Source organism: Thamnophis elegans, chromosome 2 (assembly GCF_009769535.1).
Source record: "Thamnophis elegans isolate rThaEle1 chromosome 2, rThaEle1.pri, whole genome shotgun sequence".
Classification (NCBI taxonomy): domain Eukaryota; kingdom Metazoa; phylum Chordata; class Lepidosauria; order Squamata; family Colubridae; genus Thamnophis; species Thamnophis elegans.
The window spans coordinates 14,568,545-14,589,514 of NC_045542.1; the positions used below are offsets into that span (position 1 = coordinate 14,568,545).

At 42.2% G+C, this 20,970-nt stretch overlaps 1 protein-coding gene across 6 annotated transcripts in view; it reads right to left on the minus strand.

Annotated features, from left to right (window-relative positions):
* OLFM2 (olfactomedin 2) overlaps positions 1 to 20,970 on the minus strand; it is a 197,699-nt gene that overhangs the window by 34,418 nt on the left and 142,311 nt on the right. For all 6 annotated transcript variants that reach the window (XM_032211275.1, XM_032211274.1, XM_032211273.1 and 3 more), the window contains one exon: positions 537 to 756. In XM_032211275.1, the coding sequence (XP_032067166.1) occupies positions 537 to 756 (220 nt within the window). The remainder of the gene's footprint in view (positions 1 to 536; positions 757 to 20,970) is intronic.

Below are 20,970 nucleotides of genomic sequence, written 5' to 3' on the forward strand. Positions count from 1 at the left end.
ATCTGATCAACACAGCTGAAAATCTGACCAATAACCTGAATCATCCTGAATAGACAAAATTCTCAAATCCCCTGGGATAGTCTGCATTTTTGCAGGAATCTTGGTTTTGTTGTTGTTGTTATTTAGATCATGCTTAAAGCATTGTGCTAAGGTTCTGGCCTGTTGTTAACTCCCACTCCAGAGGCAGTAAAGTAAGTCTCCTTAAAGTTGATTTCCATGGTCAGCTGATGGGAGGAAAATATGGCAGGCCTGTTTGAAACTGGAGCTTCGGACCAGCTGATTATGCTTGGCAGGCAGGAAAATGGAGTAAACCACCTGCAACTCTTGACTATATTCCATGCAACCAAGACCTACATGCGATGAACAGGCTTTCATTTACCAACCATGATCTGTGTCCACCTGAACTTGTGAAGGAAAACTGGACTTTCTTTGAGGTGTAAAGAAATTCCGAAAAGACTTGAATGCATGCTGCATTGCAATGGATGGCTCAGCTCATCGAAGAGGAGAGGAAAGAAACCTCAGGATGGATGTCTTACCTAACTTCTGCATGCAAGCATGCAAACGAGCTTCCAAAATCAGCACTCGCTGTTGGAGTTCCTCGTAGTCATAGGCCCCCATCTCTTCCTGGATCTGAAGCAAGCTGCCTGAAAGATTTCTCACTTCCTCTTTGAGCTGCACGATGGTGCGAGTATCAGACTTGTATTGATCCAATACAGGAATAAGAGGCATAAGTTCCGTCATTTTGTCCTTCAGCTCCTGCCGGGTGGAGACAAGAAAAACCCAGTGAAGGGGAGCAAAAGGAGGCATGTGACACGATCGCATTTTAATCTTTGACTTTGCTACTACTATTTTACCATGGGGACTTGCACTGCCTTTACTAGACTGGAGTTTCAGATGCACAACAAGCAATGACACAATGCATAATTCCCTTCCCTTCTGGCAGGAGTAGGTCAGTTGAATGTGTGTGTGTGTGTATGTGTACACACACACACACACATATTACCGTACTGAATGAAGAGTTCTACACACACACACACACACACACACACATTACCACACTGAATGAAAAGTTCTTAAAACCTGCAATGTTTGCATTGCAATGTTTACTAAATCTTGAGTTTGCTTTATGAATATTATCTTAATAAGATATTCCCTCCCCCTCAAGATTCTTTTAGGTGAATTCCTTCCTTCCTTCCTTCCTTCCTTCCTTCCTTCCTTCCTTCCTTCCTTCCTTCCCTCCATAACTGCTCATCTTCCTAAAAGAAGCTCTAAATGGTGTACAATGCAATATAATCGATAAAAAACAATGTAAACAAAGTAACATTACAATTAAATTAGGATTAAAAAATTAAAATGACAGACTACTGGAAATTAAACATCAAAGGGGTAAAAATCCAAAGACAGCTATTTAATTTTGGTCATTACAAGGCAGTGGAAGGGCATCTCATGAAATTAGTCAGTCCCACAGTTGAGGGGGCCTCTATGCCCTCCACGCAAGGCCACAGAGCCAAGATTTGACCACGAGGCCAAGAGACTGGGGGATTTCCTCATGTCTGGGGGCAGAATGCTTCACAATGCAGGAGCAGTGGCAGAGAAAACTGTCAAAGAAAATTATTGTCTGTCTTTGCTTTTTATAGCCCATTTTAAAGTTCCGGTTGGACATTCTGCTCATGGAACTCATATCCACCTTCCTGTTTTTTTCAATCAAGCTTGCATGTATGCAACTATGTTCATACGGATATGTGCGCGCACACACACACACACACACAATTCTTATCCTCACGCTTCACTTATAAATATATAAGCATAATGACCATTTATGCATGGCCAATAAATATAAAATTAGAGAATGCAGGTTTGCAGAAAATTAATATGTGTTGATGTACATATAAAAAACCAAATCTGAAAAGCAGTATTTCAGCCTCAGGGAAATGCAATAGATGGAATCAAATATTGTATGTACCTATTTAAACTGTTCTTTGTCTGCTAACTGTATGGACACCTTTCCTATTTTGCAGTCACTTTTAAATCAGAATTGGACTGGATAGCCAATAAAGCAATGTAGACAAAGCTTGAAAGCTGAGCCATCTGACAGCACAGATTCTTGGAGACTCTTATGATTGGTATAAATCAACTATTTGCTTCCTTCAACATTACCTTGTTTACAATTTGAGTTCTCCTTTGAAACCTACAATAATAGCATGACATTTACTATCAATTTTCAGAAGTAGTCCTATGTTCATGCAAAGGTCAGCTTGATTCATGTTCTTTCCAAAGTTTCCAGAAAAGTTGTGAAAGACAAAGAGAGAACAGGGTGGGAGGGAGGAGAGAGAGGGAGAGAGGGAGGGAAGGAAGGGAGGGAGGAAGGAAAGGAAGAAAGGAAGGAAGAAAAGAGAAAGAGAAAGAAAGAGAAAGAGAAAGAGAAAGAGAAAGAGAAAGAAAGAAAGAGGGGGGAAGACCTCACGTATCATATTAAATACTTTAGAATGAAAACGTATTGATAAATTTAGGTTACAATCAGTGGTGGGTTTCAATTTTTTTTAGAACCTATTCTGTAAGTGTGGCCTATTTTGTGGGAATGGCTTGGCAGTCATGTGACTCGGTGGGAGTGGCTTGGCAATCATGTGACCTGGTAGACATGGCCAAATTGGAAAATGTGGTGAAACTCACTTCACAACGCTCTTGCTTAGCAACCAAAATTTTGGGCTCAATTGTGATCATAAGTTCTCTCCCCCCCCCCTCTCTCTCTCCCTTCCTTCTTGTGTCTCTCTCCCCCACTTATTTTCTTTCTTTCTTTCCTTCCTTCCTTCCTTCTTCCTTCCTTCTTGTCCCTCTCTCTAATTTTCTTTCTTTCTCTTTCTCATTCTTTCTTTTTTTCTCTCTCTCTCTCATTCACACACACATCATTTCCCTCATGTCTGTCACTGACAGCTCTCAAGGAGAAGGAAGGAAGGGGTTGGACTAGATTACCTCTATGTTCCCTTGCATTCCTCTATGTCCCATTTAGTCACAAAGATCCCCATTCACTTTAAAGTTGGTCGCAAACTCCACTCACTCTGCCCACGCCCTGGTCCCACCCAAGGAGGCAAGCTGTGGGGCGGGGGAAAGGGGAGAGTCTGTGGCTCCATGTCTTTTGCTCTTCTTCCCTGCTTCAGTTCTGCTGGCAGGAGGTGCTGCTGTTGAGGTGGCACGGCAGTGGCGGCGGGGGAGTCGGGGCGCTGCCTGCTACCCACAGCGAGCCCAGGAGCAGTAGCTGCCACCCCGCGCCACCATCACTCACTCCCCCTCAGGCCTTCGGCTGGGCACGCAGATGGGGCATGCGTGGTGATAGCGAGGACAGCCAAGTGGGGGCAGCACTTTGGTGGGCAAAGAAGAGCTGAGCAGAGAGGGGAAAAAAAGCTCTGCCAGGTGGGGGAGCAGGGTGGGTGACTCCATGGCGAGAGCCTTTTATTATTTTTTTCTCTTCCCCTCACGAGAGTTGTGCCCACAGCAGCGGCAGCAGGAGAAGCAGCAGCCTGGAGTGCGCTCCCGATCCGGCCTGTCTGAGGAACAGGAGGGGACTTTGGCTGTTTAAAAAGCCCCGTGTGGAACTCCTCTCCTGATCCTTCTTTTGCTGCTTGAACAGTCATGCAGGGCGCTTTGACAGCCCCCTCATTTCCAATTGGGGGGATCCATGGATCCATGGAGTGGGGAGGAAAAGATGTATTTCTTCCTCCCCCCAATTGGAAATGAGGCGGCTGTCAAAGCAAGGGAGCACCCCCCCCCCCCCGCGTGGCTTGTTCAAACAGAAGAATTAACAGGAGGGGAGTTTGGCTGTTTAAAAAGCCCCGCGTGGAACTCCTCTCCTGTTCCATTTGCTGTTTGAACACGCCATGCGGGGCACACTGCCTTGTCAGAAGAATTAACAGGAGGGGAGGATTCATTGGACAAGCCAATGGACAAGCCAACAGACAAGCCAACGGGCGTGTGCTGCTCTCTCCTCTGACAACCACCTCGTTTCCAATGAAGGGGTGGGAAATCCATGCGATTTCCTACCTGTGCATGGATTCCCCTCTCTCCCTCTGTGCACCCGCCAGCCAAAATCATCCAGAAGGCTTTTGCTAGTGGAGGGGAGGGGCAGGCCAGGGGAGGGACCATTCTGGTTCCGGGCCCCTGGAAGCCCCGGTACGGGAAGACACGTCAAATTCTTTCAACCGGTACAGGTGTACCGGTCAGTACCGGCTGAAACCACCTCTGGTTACAATCCTATCTAATGTAGCTAATGTTTAGTGAAGAAATACCACTGTGAAAATTAGTATTCTTCTTTTACAGCAAGATTATTGATTTGAACCAACGTACTGAAAGTATTTGTGCATACTTCATTATTTCCCTGTAATAGAGAAGGCTCTAAAATGGATGACATCAACTTAAACCACAAGCCAACCCAGGGAGAACCAATAAACAGCAATAATACAATTAAAACAAGCAATAAACAAAATCAAACCACAATACAAACATACTGGTAATTCCTCATTAAATAATTATTAAGAAGCTGGAAAATGTGGAAAGTTCTAAAAAAAAATTGAACATCTAAATAGGTGGAACAGAGACTTGCTCTAATGAGAACATTCAATTAGCAGCAGAGCGACCTGAAAGGAAACGTGACTATATAAATTTACTATCCTCATACCCATTTTACAGAAAGAAGAAAAAATATATAGCCTATTTTAATGCCGCCTCCAAAAGCATTGAATGTGTATTCTACTGGTTTAGTTAGAATTACTTCCTGGGAAAAAAATCAAGGGAAAAATATCATGTACACACTTTATTTATGCCCATCTGTTTCAAAGCAATCACACTCATGTATTACATTATTGTGCATCATCCAACTCCCCATAGATAGATATTATAAATAGAAATTTAGCAAATGGCTGCAACTGGGAAGGAGTATAGTGACACAAAGCATCTGTTGCAAACATGGCAATAAGATGCAACTTCTATGAGGCTTTCCAGGCTGCCAGTCCATCATTTTTCAAATCTTTGCAGTGTATTTTAAATCTATTCTAAATACATCCAGCAATATTTACCTTTTAAAATCTATGCTTAGGCTACCATACTGGGGCTTTAAAACTCTGATTGGTCCCTAGTAGACAAATATAAACTCTTTGTTCCAACCTGGTTATCTGGAGTTTTGTAGCCAGGATAAAAAGGCTTAATCTATGCTGATTTTTCATACTACTGCAATATCTGTGTAAATGTTAAGCCCGTGGAGAACATGAAACATTTTGTTTCCAGATAATTCCAAGCAAGTCAATATATGATTGCCCTCTGCGCCCAATGATCCTCTCCTCCAATGCACCCTGTGACCATCCTAGGCCAAGCCAAGTCCAAAAATGCTAGGAAATTTCTTTTTTTTTTAATTGAAAATTTTAGGAATTTTATTTTTTACAAATGTTTACTCCCCCCCGCTACCCTCTCCCCATCCAAATCCCACCCACTACCCAACCTCCTGCCCCCCCCCCCCCGGTAACTTCCCAGAACCAATACAGGATATAAATCTTTAACAAAGATGTTCTAAAATAAACTTTAAAAAAGTTGGTATCATCTTTCATTTGTAGATTGTAGATTGTAGAAGTTTATTTATATGCCGCCCTTTTCCCTGGGGGGACTCAGGGCGGCTCACAATCCAAAGGGGAGGGGGAGACAAAATTTGAGCTTTAACTTCTCTTAGCTAGGCTAAGTCTAAATATCATTCCTTGTTTCTTCAGTCATAAACTATCTGGAATTTCTTAGTCCCATATTTATTTTGAATATAGTCTATCCATCTTCTCCACTCCAATTTTTATCTCTCATTTGAGTGGTCCTTGAGATATGCTGATATTTTAGCCATCTCTGCTAGGTTTGTTACTTTTAATGTCCATTCTTGAATAGTAGGCAAATCTTCCTTCTTCCAGTATTGCGCCACCAACAGTCTTGCTGCCACTATTAAATGCAAAATCAAGTTAATCTCTATAACTGTACAATCAGTAATTATACCTAACAAGAATAACTGCTAGGGAATTTCTTGAAGCCTGATACTCTGATAATTAGCTATCAATAGAAATAGAAATATAAGAGCCGAGGTGGCACAGTGGTTAGGGTGCAGTACTGCAGGCCACTTCAGCTGACTGTTATCTGCAGTTCAGCGATTCTAATCTCACTGGCTCAAGGTTGACTCAGCCTTCCATCCTTCCGAGGTGAGTAAAATGAGGACCCAGACTTTGGGGGCAATATGCTGACTCTGTAAACCGCTTAGAGAGGGCTGAAAGCCCTATGAAGCGGTATATAAGTCTAACTGCTATTCCTATTGCTATTGCTATAGACATAAACAATATCTATGCAAAAGAGTCAATCAACAAGCCAAAAAGCAAACAAAAAGACCAAACCATCTCCCCACCAGCAATTAGCACCCAAATGAGCATGGATTAGCTCCCAGATTAACATCAGACCAACAATCATGAAGTAAACAATATCCCAATCAGGGAACTGACAAACAAGCTAACAGTTAACAGCCCAACCAAAGAACCTCTGAGGTCTCTCCCACCAACACTGACAAGGCAAGCCACTCGAATATAAACTGAGAGCAAACTCCACTCCTTAGTAGCACTGATGATATTACCTAGTTTGGATAATGAAATGCCTGCAAGAAAACAACCAAGTCCAGAGACCACCAAGGACCCCTCAATTCTTTCATCTGAAGAGTTGATGTGGATGCTTCCAGTATAATAATGGTAGCGGCAGATTTCAAAGGAAAAAAAAATAGAAAAAACAGACAAATAGTGGTTTAGAATCTAAACCAATATCTAGACTTTAGATATGGAATGACCCTATGTCTGGAATGTTGACAGCATGTTAGCTATTCTGCTGGCAACATAAAAAGATACCCGGAATGTCTCCTTCATCATCTGATAATGATGAAAACCTATCTCTTAAATTTTATCCTGAAATGGAGTAACTGTTCTGACCCAGCCTTAGCAGAAGCAAGAAACAGACTCCTTGTCACAAAAAAACTCTCTTATTTACCTCTTGTGAATTAATTGCATTCACCCATCAAAAAGTCAAGACAATAGTCCTTCAAGGAGCTAACTTCAGTAACAGACCTTATCAGTTCCTTACGATAATTGCAAGGCCATGAGCTCCTGAAAGGCTGCAAATTAAGTTCTGGCAAGCAGTCTTTGTGGCACGAAACACAATGAGTAAAATCTTCAGAAATACAAACTGTTGTCTCCTACAACAACCACTCCCCTTTCCTTCTATTTATTCCCCAGCCAGGGAGGGGCTGTTCAGCATTCATGTGTGCTTTGTTTCCCAAGTCAACTCCTTGTCCTCCATTGTTCACGTCTCCTAACAGCTCTGCGTATACGTGCATCTGGAACAGGCCCCAGCTGTTCTTCCTCTTCACTCATATCAGCCTCCAAAGGCAGCTACCTCTCCGGTGGCTGGGAAATGTCAGATGGCCCTGGCTCTATCTCTGCATCTGACGCACAGCATGCAAACTGCAGAACTGGCCCAAGTTCCTCCCCAACCTCCTCATCGTCTGAGTCCGCTGCCAGCTCCGCTGCCAGCTGGCGGTCACTACAGTAACTTGGCTTCTCTGCTCTATCTAAACCATGAGGTTCTATGAGATTCATAAGCCATTTTAACTTACCCATAGGCTTGTTGAGCATATAGATTGTGGTCATTCCCTCCTAAACTATTTCTGTACAGTAACTGACTTATTGCCAGGAAGAAAAAAGATTAGAGCTTGTGCGACTGGAATGCCTCTCCAGAAGGATTTTGGCAATTAACATTTGATTTTTTTTACCGTGTGTGTGTGTGTGTGTGTGTGTGTGTGTGTGTAATTGGTTAATAACAAAACTTATTTCAGCTTTCTTCTCACCCGAACACATAAATGTTATTTTTTTCCTTCCCTCCATCCCCTAATGGAGATCAATGGGTTTATTATACATTGTTTATTACGGCCACCAAGCTCCTAGAATACAGATGGCTTCATAAACATGCAGAAAGCATTATTTGCTTCCCAATTCAAAGTTAATAACTATTATGGTGCTCAGCTAACTTCATTTTTACAAGCAGTTCAAGAGCACGGTCTAAAACTTTGAATCATATTCCTCATTTGTTGAGGATGGTAAGTGAGACTTAAGCAAAGATAGGCACCCTCCACTGGTTCAAAGTAAGGATGCCAGCCAGTCCATTCTAGGTTATAAATCTTTATCAAGAAGTAACAAATCATAGCTCTTTCTTTTTTCTGTAATGGAGAGGAGCCTCTGAAACCACATTATAGATTATTTGGACTCCTGCTCGTAATACTAGCAAGAGTCAGCTACCCTGAGAGGCAATAAAGATGTAAAACTGCTATTTTCTTCTGACATTGAGAAGCCTGTGTTAAGTGTTGATCAAAGCAGAGCTTCCAGTTCTAGCCTAAAAGTCAATCCCTTATTTTCTTTTGAATACAGTTCATCTTATTTCCCATCCCCGAAACAACACCAGCTTTTGGAAGTGGAATATTAGTATCAAGAAAAGACTAAAATACCGTATCACAAAACTCTTTCCTATATGGAGCTACAAATTACCGTAATTAAAATTAGGCCCGGTGGAGAGAAATAACTTACTAGATATTAATTGTCGAGCCCTGCTTACCAAAACTGTTCAGGTATGAAGGTGCACTGCAATTTTCAGAATTAAAAATGTTCAAAACATTCTGTGCATGAACTTTCCAAGGAAACAGATAATTTTGGGTGGTTTAGTTCCAAAATGAAACATTTGTTCTATGCCAGTACTATATTAGTCCCACTACATATACCAGACCAAACCAGATCAGACAAAGAAATCAGTTTCACAAGTAGAATAGGACATGGGAAAGATCTTGAGAGACTGGATAAAAAGGTGCTACCGAGGGCCAGATATAGCATAGCCCACAATTGGATAATGGACAGAGAAAGAAACTCAGAAGAGATCTTTCCTAGTTTCTTGGGCTGTATAATTTCATTTCATTTGATTTTCATTTTATTTGTCTTGTATGCCGCCCACTCCCGGAGGACTCCGGGTGGCTCACAACAGACAAGGGAAAGGGGATAGATAGACAAGACAACACTGTAAAAAAAGGCGCAACATTCACAATTTCCGTGGGGCTGGGTGTTTCACAAGCCCCCCGGCCTGCTGGAGCAGCCAGGACTTGGTGGCTTTGTGGAAGGCCAGGAGGGTAGTAAGGGTCCAGATCTCGATAGGGAGATCATTCCAGAGGGCTGGAGCTGCAACAGAGAAGGCTCTCCCCCAGGGGGTCGCCAGCCAACATTGGCTGGCGGATGGAATCCGGAGGAGACCTAACCTGTGAGATCTTATTGGTCTGAGGGAGGTAATCGGCAGGAGGCGGTCTCTCAGGTACCCAGGTCCGATGCCATGTAGGGCTTTATAGGTAGTGACCAGCACCTTGAAGTGGATTCGGAGACTAATGGGTAGCCAGTGCAGCTCGCGGAGGATAGGTGTGACGTGGGTGTACCTAGGTGCACCCACAATTGCTCGCGTGGCTGCATTCTGGACTAACTGAAGTCTTCAAACACTCTTCAAGGGCAGCCCCATGTAGAGCGTGTTACAATAATCCAGTCTTGAGGTCACAAGGGCGTGAATGACTGTCTGAAGAGCCTCCCGATCCAGGAAGGGTCGCAATTGGTGCACCAGGCGAACCTGGGCAAAGGTCCCCCTGGTCACAGCCGACAGATGGTGTTCTAAAGTCAGCTGGGGATCCAGGAGGACTCCCAAATTGCGAACCCTCTCTGAGGGGCGTATAATTTCACCCCCCAGCCTGAGAGATGGAATAGTTGGACAATCTTTGGGAGGGAACATCAGAAGCCACTCGGTGGTGTGAGGTGTGTATGGTAGGATTGTACTGTACTTTCAGACTTGCAAGATTCTGTCAATGTAGCTTTTACAATAACATAAAAGTAGCTCATTTGGTTTTCATTCCTCTCGTTTATCTTGCAAAACTAACAAGTACAATCCTCCCCACTTTTCTTTTTTTTCAATGAAGTTTTTTTTATTTTTCATTTTATAACATATAATCACATGTATACTATTACGTAGCCAACATCGTATTGTATTATTAAATGTTTACATAAATTCATCTTACCATCAACCCCACAAAAAACCCAGTTATTAGCTCTTCTGCTCTCCATACACTATATTTGTGCCTTCACTTTCTTCTCCCTCTTTCATCTCCCTCTCTACTTCCTTTCTTCCCCGTCATCCTTCCCTTCTCTACTTCCCCTTCTCTCTCCTATTCCCCTCTCCCCTTTCCACTCCTCATTTCTCTCCTCCTCTTCCCCCCTCCTACACGCTCTCCTATCCCTCTCTTCTTCCCTTACCTCCCTCCTTTTCTTCCCACTCTTCATCTTATTTGCTTGGTGTATTTCAGCTTCTGAGTAAGCTCCATTTTATGTTGATGGTATTTATAGTTCCTTTTCAATATACATATTTAATTTTAAACATATATTCCCCTCCTTTAAAAAAAAAGAAAAGTAGAACAAAAAAGTATACATATATAGTCATTGTACTTTTAAGCCCCCCCCCCCCGCCTAATTTTGGTTGAGATGTAGACCTGGTTACAATTCCCAGATATTCTCATCATTATCTTTATATAATTATACATCCTTACGCGCCCTCAATTTGTAATTCTGCCTTTAAGTCTTAATAATTTTCCATTATAAGTGTTCCCTCTCCAACTTTTCCATGTCTTGGATTAGGTTACCTTTAGTTTGTCTATGAATGGCAAACCTCGCTGTTCAATATTCATTTCAATTCCCTTAATCTATTGTATAGAATAACAAGTGGTGAACATCTCACTTTATTTCATCATCTTATAAGTTCTATGTATATCCATGTTTCATATATTTTAACCCATGCTTAGTTGTTCTTCTATTGTCGTTCTCCAGGAGTCAGGAAGCATCTTCAACTTCCCAGGATTTTTGGACAGTAGATGTGGGGTTTTTTTTCCCAAAGATGATTTAATTAATACACCTTAAGACAAGACACTGAGGCCAGTCTTCTCCAACATGATGCCACCTGCTTTGTTGGGGCTGCAAAACTATAGCTTCATTTCTGGAAGGTACTAAATCAGGGAAGGCAACCATAGGCACGTGCACCTTTGTTGACTTTCTGTGGAGTGCAACTACTTGTTGTAATGAGAAGGAACAAACCTGGATGCATGTGTCTGCTTGTGCACATGTATACCTGGGTACTTGAGAGACCGCCTGCTGCCAATTACCTCCAATAGACCGATCAGATCCCACAGATTAGGCCTCCTCCGAATTCCATCCGCCGGCCAATGCCGACTGGCGACTACCCGGAGGAGGGTCTTCTCTGTGGCTGCTCCGACCCTCTGGAACGAGCTCCCCGTGGAGATTTGAACCCTCACCACCCTCCAGGCCTTCCGCAAAGCCCTTAAGCTGTTCCGACAGGCCTGGGGCTAAAGAGTTTTTGCCCCCCTTCTCGAATGGTATGGTTGTTGTGTGTTTTTAAATTTTGTATTGTTATGTCTCGTCTTTTTTATCCCCCTGTCTGTACCTCCTTCCCTGATTGAGTTGTGAGCCGCCCTGAGTCCCCTTCGGGGAAAAGGGCGGCATATAAATGTAATCAATCAATCAATCAATACCAGCAAGCCTGGAATAACTGAAACTTTGAATATAAGACGATTGCTGTCTAAAAATCAGGGCCATGAATCTGTCTCCCTCTCCTCCTGTGTCCTGCTAAATGTTTATACATGTGTGCTAATTAATAGCTTGATAGCCTGACACTGAGGAACATCCAATGGCTACCGCTTTACCACTGCCAGGATTACACTGTTTTCTCTAATCTGGGATGGAGGTTCTATCTTCAGCCTTGCTAGCAAATTAAAAACAACAATCCAAGAGTTGGAAAGTTGGAAAGGCTCCATCTATTCTAATGAGCTTGGCAATAATGGGGCAGAATGATTATTTGCGGAGACAGGCACACAATGGCTTGCCATTTTAGAGCATCCAGCAGAAGGAAATCAATATTTTATAGCGGCACACAGAGACAAGTATGTCCAAATAAGGATGTTTTAGGATGAAATTAGGAGCAGGGAAATCACGTACACAGCCAGAAATTGTATAGAGAAACCTAAGCAATTAGAATGTGACAGTTGAAAGAAAGGGTTTTAAAAAACCCAGTTAATTCTTAGGCTTACAGGGAATAATAGCTCCCTTGGGAAACACATGGAATGGTATAAAGAAAAGGGAAGAACCTACACCCTTCCAGTTGTTGCTGAAGTAATATTCCAAGCAACCATTATCATGGGTGATGCCATGTCCTGAGTGGTTGCGGTTCATCAAATTTTGGAAGGTTCCCAGGAGTACTGTACTCAGTTCTGGAGAGGACTATGGGAACCGTTTTGAAGAAGGAATTCAACCAAGTAAACATCAGCTCAGTCTGGACAGGCAGGAAGCCGGGAGGAAAAAATAACCTCAAGATTGTCCCACCTTGATTCTTTTTAGTATAAGTGGGGGGAGATGGTATCTCTGTCAGTCTTTCAAGATTCTGTTATTATACCCTACAACAATAAAGGAGAGTTCCATTAGTTCTTGTGGTATCTGTTTCAAGACCAGTTCTACTTCAAAGAGCTGTATCAGATCATCGATGTGCCCACTTATCGCAGCTTGTAAGATGTAGTTCTTTTTCAGGAAAAGGCGCCAAAGTAGTAGTAAAATCATGCTCTGAGCATGACCCAATACAGGCTAATTTTTTGGTTCCACCACAAAACCGCGGAGTACAAAATCGCGCTCGACGAAAGCGCGCATTTGACGTCATCACAGCGCGACAAAAACATCGCGCTGTGATAGAAAAATGTAAAAATAAAGCGAAAACCTTACCCTAACCCCCCCAAACCTAACCCTAAACCTAACCCTAAATCTAACCCTTAACCTAACCCTAAATCTAACCCTAAACCTAACCGTTAACGTAACGCTAAACCTAACGCTAACCCTTAACCTAACGCTAAACGTAACGCTAACGCTCTAAACCTAACCCTAACCCTTAACCTAACCCTAACCCTAACCCTAACCCTTACCTTTATGTGAATCAGCTTGCTTTAATTTTAATTTTATTTCAATTTTTAATTTTTTTCGTCGCGCTGTGATGACGTCACATGCGCGCTTTCATGGATCGCGATTTTGTCCTCCGCGGTTTTGATGGGTCACAAATTTTTTGGGGATGGTCTGCAGCATTGATAGTGGCAAGGATGCTATCCAGATAAATCCTTTCAAGTGGCCACACATATGCTAGATAAGCAGCCTGCAACTTACATTAGAGAAAATTGAATTTGGCAGCAAAAAATCATTTATAATCACACTAAGTTTAAATAAATGTAGTTATCACAGGTCAGCTTGAGTTAACTGGCTTCCTCCTATCATTTGGGATTAGACATTTTTTGTCTTGTCAATCTGGCTATGTGAGCAAACTGCTTGACCATTTGTGACTCACAATGCAACAGCATATCCTTGTGTAAGTGCACTTGTTAAAGGTTGCCAGAGGATGGCCAAATATTTGGTTTCAGAGGCAACATGTTACCTTCCTAAAACTTCTTGTTCAGATAACTTTTTATGAATGGAAGGACACTGTTGGACTGACTTCTCGATGTACAAAACCTTTCTGCTATTTTAATTTCTTTAGAATTGATCTGGAAATCTGACAGAGATAGTGAATGTTCTGAGCAATCATATAAGAGTGGATTATTAGCTGTTACTCATTCAGTAATACTTAAAAAGTGAAGTAGGTAAGATTATATTCTAGAGATTGATCCAGACTTAAATTTTAATTTAGTCATGATATCATCTTATTGATATGGGTTAAAAGAGGAAAAAAATTAATGATGGAGATATGAGACCTATCGTAGGAATGATCTCAAGAGATCTATTTGTCTGCTAGTGTCTAAGTACCTCAAGGAATTTATATGGAATGAATATAACCCATTGTTTCCAACCTAGAAGAGGCTATTTTGCCTTTACACCATACTTGATTAGATGTATCGCTAGTAATACCAAAATATCACTGGAGTGTGTTAGTTGGAACACTCATTGAATATTTGGGAAGAATCAGTCTGACCTTATGTCACCAGCCTGGGAGTCCCAGGGAACCAGAGACATGCTTAGATGGCTCCACTGTGTTTCATATATTCCTTCTCCCCATGCCTTGTGGTTTGTATATTTTAAACTTTTAATAATATTTTAATTCCTAAAAATTATTTTTTTAAATATTGTTATAATGATTGTTTTTGTATATTTTTATATATTCGATTGTGGTACACTACATAGGGTCATTTTTTGTGAGATGGGAAGCCATATAAATTTGATTAATAAATAAAATTCCCCCAGTTCCCTAACATAAAATGGTCCTGCCCACTCCAGGTGCCCAGGAGGACCACAATTAAGAAGGTGAAAGTATGTAGCCTATGGGTTGTTTCCAATGTAGGGCCAGTCAAGAGTGAAAGCTGGAAGTCAACTGAGTAAGGAAAAGCTGATCGAGGAACAGAAGGATGGTAAAATGTTAACCATGTTGCTCAAATCTTCAGATGGTTGGATATCCTGAGACTATTACCTTAACTATCTTCTAGTGGCACAGGAAACTTGCCCTTACTTCTCCTTTCCCTATAGCTTACTTTAAGGGCTGACCCCGAGCTAATCATAGCCTTGCATGCAATCAAATGTAACACAGAATGGCAGACATAAATGGAGGGGAATATAGATTCTGGCAGCCTGGGGTTTAATCAAGAGAGACTTTCAGAGCAGCCAGCTCTCCCTTAGCTGTCATTAGGACACTCTAGCTCACTACTCCCCTCTCAACCAAACATAAACCAGATGCCCATTATTCTCAGCAAATGGCTGTAATCACCCTGGCTAAACTTGAAAAATTACCAGGAAAGGTAATTGAATGGCAAAAGGCCCAGAATGTGGATGGTCTGTGCTCATTTATCAGCAGTGCCAACCTCTCCCTGCAGGTGTCTTGAGGGAGGGGGAAAGGACTGTGTTGATTTGCTTGGGTTTTAATTGCAGAGATGATATTCCCTTGGCTGATTCATGAGTCAGCTCTGCAAACTGAGATTATCAAGAGCAACCCTTTCGAAGGCAAAGCAATCAATTTACCAGCTCACCTTCTTCAGCATATTAACCATTTTCAAAGCAAAGCAATCAATTTGCCAGCTAACCTTCCTCAGCATATTCTCCCACTCTAGGGGAAGGCCAGCCTGAAAGCACTATAGCCACTCCAGATCTTACTTGCTGTAAAAAAAACAACACCCACCTTCCAATGCAGAAAGTCAGTACTCACATACTTCTACAAGTCAAGAGTCACTTCAATGATTCAGATGATGCTCTATGTGTGTAAGTCATATGAATGTGATGGGCCAAGAGTTCCTTTGGTCCTTTTGAAAAGGTAGATTACATTATTTCCAAATATAGTAAAGCCACATAGCAACATAGATCCTCCTACGGCCATGACCAAGGGGGGCCTTTTACCAGGTTCGCCTGATACGTCAGTTGCACCCCTTTCTGGATTGGGATGCTCTGTGCACAGTCACTCATGCCCTCATCCTTTCTTGCCTGGACTACTGTAACAGTCTCTACATGGGGCTGCCCTTGAAGAGCACCTGGAGGCTTCAACTGGTCCAGAATGCATCTGCGTGGGTTATCATGAGGTTACCTAAGTCCTCCCACATTACACCCCTTTTAGGCGGCCTGCACTGGTTGCTGGTTGTCTTCCGGGTGCAATTCAAGGCACTAATTATGACCTTTAAAGCACTCCATGGCTTAGGCCAAGGATACCTGCGAGACCACCTACTGCCACGGGTAGCCTCCCACTGTCCAGTGCAATCCCACGGAGTTGGCTGCCTCAGGGTGCCATCGGCCAGACAGTGTCGTCTAGAGACCCCCAGGGGGAGAGCCTTCTCTGTGGGAGCGCCTTCCCTCTGGAATGAGCTGCCCCCTGGAATGAGCTGCCCCCGGCCTGGCCTGTATAGAATAAAATATAGGATTATTTTGGTTGTTAATTTTAATTCATTTTTAATTTTTTATTGTAAATATCAATTGGGGGTTTTTGGGGGTACTTTATTTAATGTCCCTTTTAATTTTTGTAATACGTGTTTTCTTTTATGTTGTACGCCGCCCTGAGTCCTTGGGAGAAGGGCGGCATATAAATCCAATAAACCTAACCTAAACCTACAGCCACTCCTCCTCCCCATCCTTTTGTTAAGTGGGAGTTTGGTCCTGGCAAGATGGCAATCTGCTAGAAAATGCAAATTTTAAATAGCAGGTACACTTACCAAAGCCCAGTAATTCTCCCCTTTTTAAATAGTGATTTTATTAAGGATTATAATTAGAGTACAAAATTATAAACAGTAAAAACAAACCCAAATTTAAGAAGAAAAAGAAAATAGAAGGTGCAGAAAAGTAGAAAAATCTTTCCTGCCTTTATTTTTCCCATATCTAACAATAATAAATCCATAAAACATCAACATTTCAGCCCTGGTATCCACAAAAATACATTAAGAGCTACCAGAGATAACAATATTGCAGCTCCCATAGGTTGCATTGTGAAGCTTCTGATCTGAGTTTGACATTCATATGATGCACAAAGAAATTCTAAAATTCATTAAGCAACAGTGAGATCTTAATGCATCTTGTATCATTATTATTTTTTTGCCAGGGAACCATACTGGTAAACAAATCATCTCAATTTCATCTCCCACAAATTCTGCTAGCCTTTCTCAGCTTCGATAACCTGCTCACATACGGATTTCAATTCCCAGAGTTCTCAACCAGCATGGCCATTGCTAAGAATTCCCAGAGTTGAAATGCACCGAACAGCAATGTAGCCTGTACATTTTTTTTCCTGGATAAATGTGACATGTCCACATGTCCCACAACTTTTGGCACAATAATGGACACATACAGAAATGCCCTCCAATGATAGCCTGTGGTTCTCACAAACTGCTTAACTGAGGTTGTTAGAAGTTCAAATCAGCATCATCAATATAGGGAGGAATACTTGAAGTTATAGCTTAACAATATTTGGAGAATCACAACTTTCCCACCCTTGTTTTATTTACAATTGATAATCACCAACTGATAATTACTGTAGCATTGCCTTTTTCACATCAGTCTGGTAATGTTGAAGTGCTAATGGAAAAGACATGAAGGAATAGAAACTGTTGCAAACTGAGCACATACAATATGCATTGAAACAGAATTTAGCAATAAGAAAAATAACAATCCTGGAACAGTGGAAGGTTCCTAATGTGTTGCTTCTAACTCTGAAACACGGCCAAACCAAAACTAGGGAGATGTTTAATGAGAATCTGGAATAATTTTCTATTGCTCAATCTGCTGTTAATTACTCCAATACTTGGCATGCTGCTTTATCCTAAACTAAATTAACAGTTATGGTCCATCTAGCTCAGGACTGTCTACAACTGATTATTCATTAATTTATTCATTTATTGGTTTTGTATGCCGCCCACTCCCAAAGGACTCCGGGCGGCTTACAATAAAACAGGGGAAGGGGATAAATAAGACAATACAAGACAATACAACAATTTAAAATACGACAACATTCACAGATGAAGTGGGGCTGGATACTTCAACAGCCCCCAGCCTGCCGGAACAGCCAGGACCTAGTAGCTTTACGGAAGGCCGGGAGGGTAGTAAGGGTCCGGATTTCCACGGGGAGCTCGTTCCAGAGGGCCAGAGCTGCAACAGAGAAGGCTCTCCCCCGGGGGGGTCGCCAGCCGGCATTGGCTGGCAGATGGAATCCGGAGGAGGCCAAGTCTGTGCGATCGAATCGGTCTTTGGGAGGTAATTGGCAGGAGGCGGTCTCTCAGGATTACCACTGATTAGTGCCAAAATCTTGAGCAGAAGAGATTTTTAGCCTCTAGAATCAAGTGATCAAATGATTGAGAGAATGAACCTGATAATGTACAGGTGAAACTGCTCATCACCATTTTTAAATAAGCTTCCCATTCCCTTCTGCTGATCTCACTGATGAATGTGGAACTTAATCCCACCAGGTTCTCCCAAATTCTATTGTCCACAGTGCTCAAGTGACATGCTCAAAGAGTGAAACAAATGTGTTAAATTGCTCTCCATCGGGTTCGCTGATAGGGCCATTCTACTATTTAAAAAGCAGATGGCTCAACTTGTGTTCTCATTTAATGCCCCTTGTCTGCAAATCACCGGTTTCTTTTAGATGTTCAAGATAATGCCAAAGTGATGTTGCACAATCATTACCACTTGAATTATTTAACTGTTCCTTGAAATGGCCATTGTGTTTCTCTAATTTTGTCTCCCAGCCTTTAATTCCCAGCGAGATTATTTCCTATTGACCTGACATCACTGCTCCATCTCCTTAATAAACAGCTTTATTGGGGGATTCAGCAGTTGCCTCCCTTGCAATCTTTCAAATTACCCTTGAGCAGCTGTTTTGTAGGAACGAAGCATGCTTAGTCCCTCCACTTGTTGTCCCAAATTGTCTCAAAGTTCCCTATTTCTCAGCCATATTTCTTTGCTGCATTGCCCACTGGTGTCTGAGACTCACCACCTGCATGATGACATTAAAACTAGCCCAACTGTCTGCTAGTGCTTCAATGTTTAATCAATGACTTATCTCCTGCAGCTGTCAAATCCAAGGCCATGCAGCTCATACCTACATCTCCCTTGGTTGTATTTCACAGCAAGAAAAGGTGTCAACATGGCCATAAGATTTCTGTCTCTCTGGGGAATAAATCAGCAGGGTTTGAACATCACCAAATGCCTTGCATATCAACAGCTCAGCTGTGGGGGATAGGAGATTATCCTTAAAAAAACCCTCATCTGGAAAGGAATTATTTTCCTGCTCATGAATCCAGCTAATTCCTTCCTTATTCACATTGTTTTCCAGATATGATTCCTAAATTCTGGATTTAGAAGTGGTGGATGTTCAGCCTAAAGACTAGATTCAGCCTACAGGAAATCTCCATCTGACTCTTCAATCCCCATACATCTCCCTGGCCCAAGCAGTGGGCAGTGGGGGACCCATAGAAAAAAGAGGGAAAGTCTCCCCTCTGAGTTATTTCCTCCAATGTTACTCAAGTGATTGAAGATGACGGTTCAGCAAAGTATGTGTTTGCAATATATGGAGAGAGGCACTGCCTCCAACTCCGATTTCTACTCCCTGTGAACACATTTGCTTTTAAAAGGTTCATACCATAAGGTCCCCTTGAAAATTAAGCGAAAACTAGTTTTGTGTATAGAAATGTATCCTCCTTTGATCTGTCCCTTCGTGACTGTAGAAAAAAATCAGTACACAGATATTAGTGCAGACAACACTAACACTGTTCCATGGACAGAAAATACAGCATTAATAGGATTGGAATTTGGTTTCAGTTCCTGAAGCCCTCCCTTGTATGGTTATAGATCATTTCTGAGATGAAAACATTGGGCATGTTTAAATAAAGAATGAAGAGCTGGGCAATGGACTTCAGACTGTTACATCATCTGGCTCTGCCTGAGAAAACCAAGCTAATAAATCAGTTCTTCCTGTAAGCTGAAATTCACGGTGTCTATGTGTGAATTTCTGATGTCCCATATACATGATGAGCAGAATGTTCTTTCTTCCAATCCCTTCTCCTTCAGGACTCATTTCTAGCCTGTGCACCTGTGATATGGGTTTAAGCATACAGCCTCCATTTTCTGAGCAGCTGGAAAGGAGTACTAATTGGGCAAAATGTAGATGTGATTGCCTTGCCCCATTATGATCAATATTTGAGAGCAAGCACAAATGTATTCTTTAAAGAATGCATTGACCTTGTTGGGGGGGGGAGAGGAAAGGTTATTAACATATGTATACTGTGTACATAAATCAGAGAATTTCTGCATGTGGAGTTCTGCTACACAGATATTGTTAAACCATATAACACATTGCCACAACATCTGGCAGTTCCAAAGCTAAATATAGCTGGCAGTGGTGGGTTTCGCATCCCGTTGCAACTGGTACGGTGCAATGGGGCCCTGGGGCTACCACATGAATGCACGCAGTGCCCGCATGCATCCTTACCTCCTGTGATGCCTGTGTGACACTCCAGCTGCTTGATGGACTGTTGTGCAGGCGCTGTATGCTGCGTGTGCGAAGATGACCCATTTCCTTCAAATACAGGTAAGGAACGAGGACAGGTGGGCTGTCCGGAGCACCGTACCAGAACGGTACCTAGTGCTCCTGGCATGCACCAGTACGCCCGTACCAGGGCGTACTGCTTGCAACCTACTACTGATAGCTGGAATATAGAACGTTTTCTGTGCCAAAGGATACATTTGGCTTTCCAGAGGTGTGCTACTGGGGGTGAGGTGGGACATACACCCACAAGGGTGTATCACTGGGGGGGACATGAATAATATTTCCACTTAATTAAAATTAAATATAGTTGATATTTGATTTCCTATTCATGTATCTCTTCTCCTTGGGCATATTAAAAATTAAACTTTGATGACTAACTTTTGCAATTCTTTCAGAGACTGCACCCAAGTATTTCAGAGGCCCAATCCAGCCCTAGGAACTCAGGCTGCATAACTGCAAAACAGACTGCTTCAATAGATTTATGTTCATAGGCTAAATATAGTCTCCAAAATCCATTCTCAGAAACATAACAGAAGCATTCCAAAGGGGAGTCTCTCTCCCACTTCCAGAGCAAATGCATCTGCTCACTCTAGGTAATATACCCCATTAAAAGATAGAGATAAGATCCTAATTAATTCACAACCTTGATATGCCAAGAAGCTGCCCTATATGGTCCTCAACTTACAACCATTCATTTAGTTACCATTCAAAGTTGCAACAGCACTGAAAAAAGTGAAAAAATGTTACTCCCTTTGCAGCATCCCCATTACCATGTGATCAAAATTCAGATACTTGGCAGCT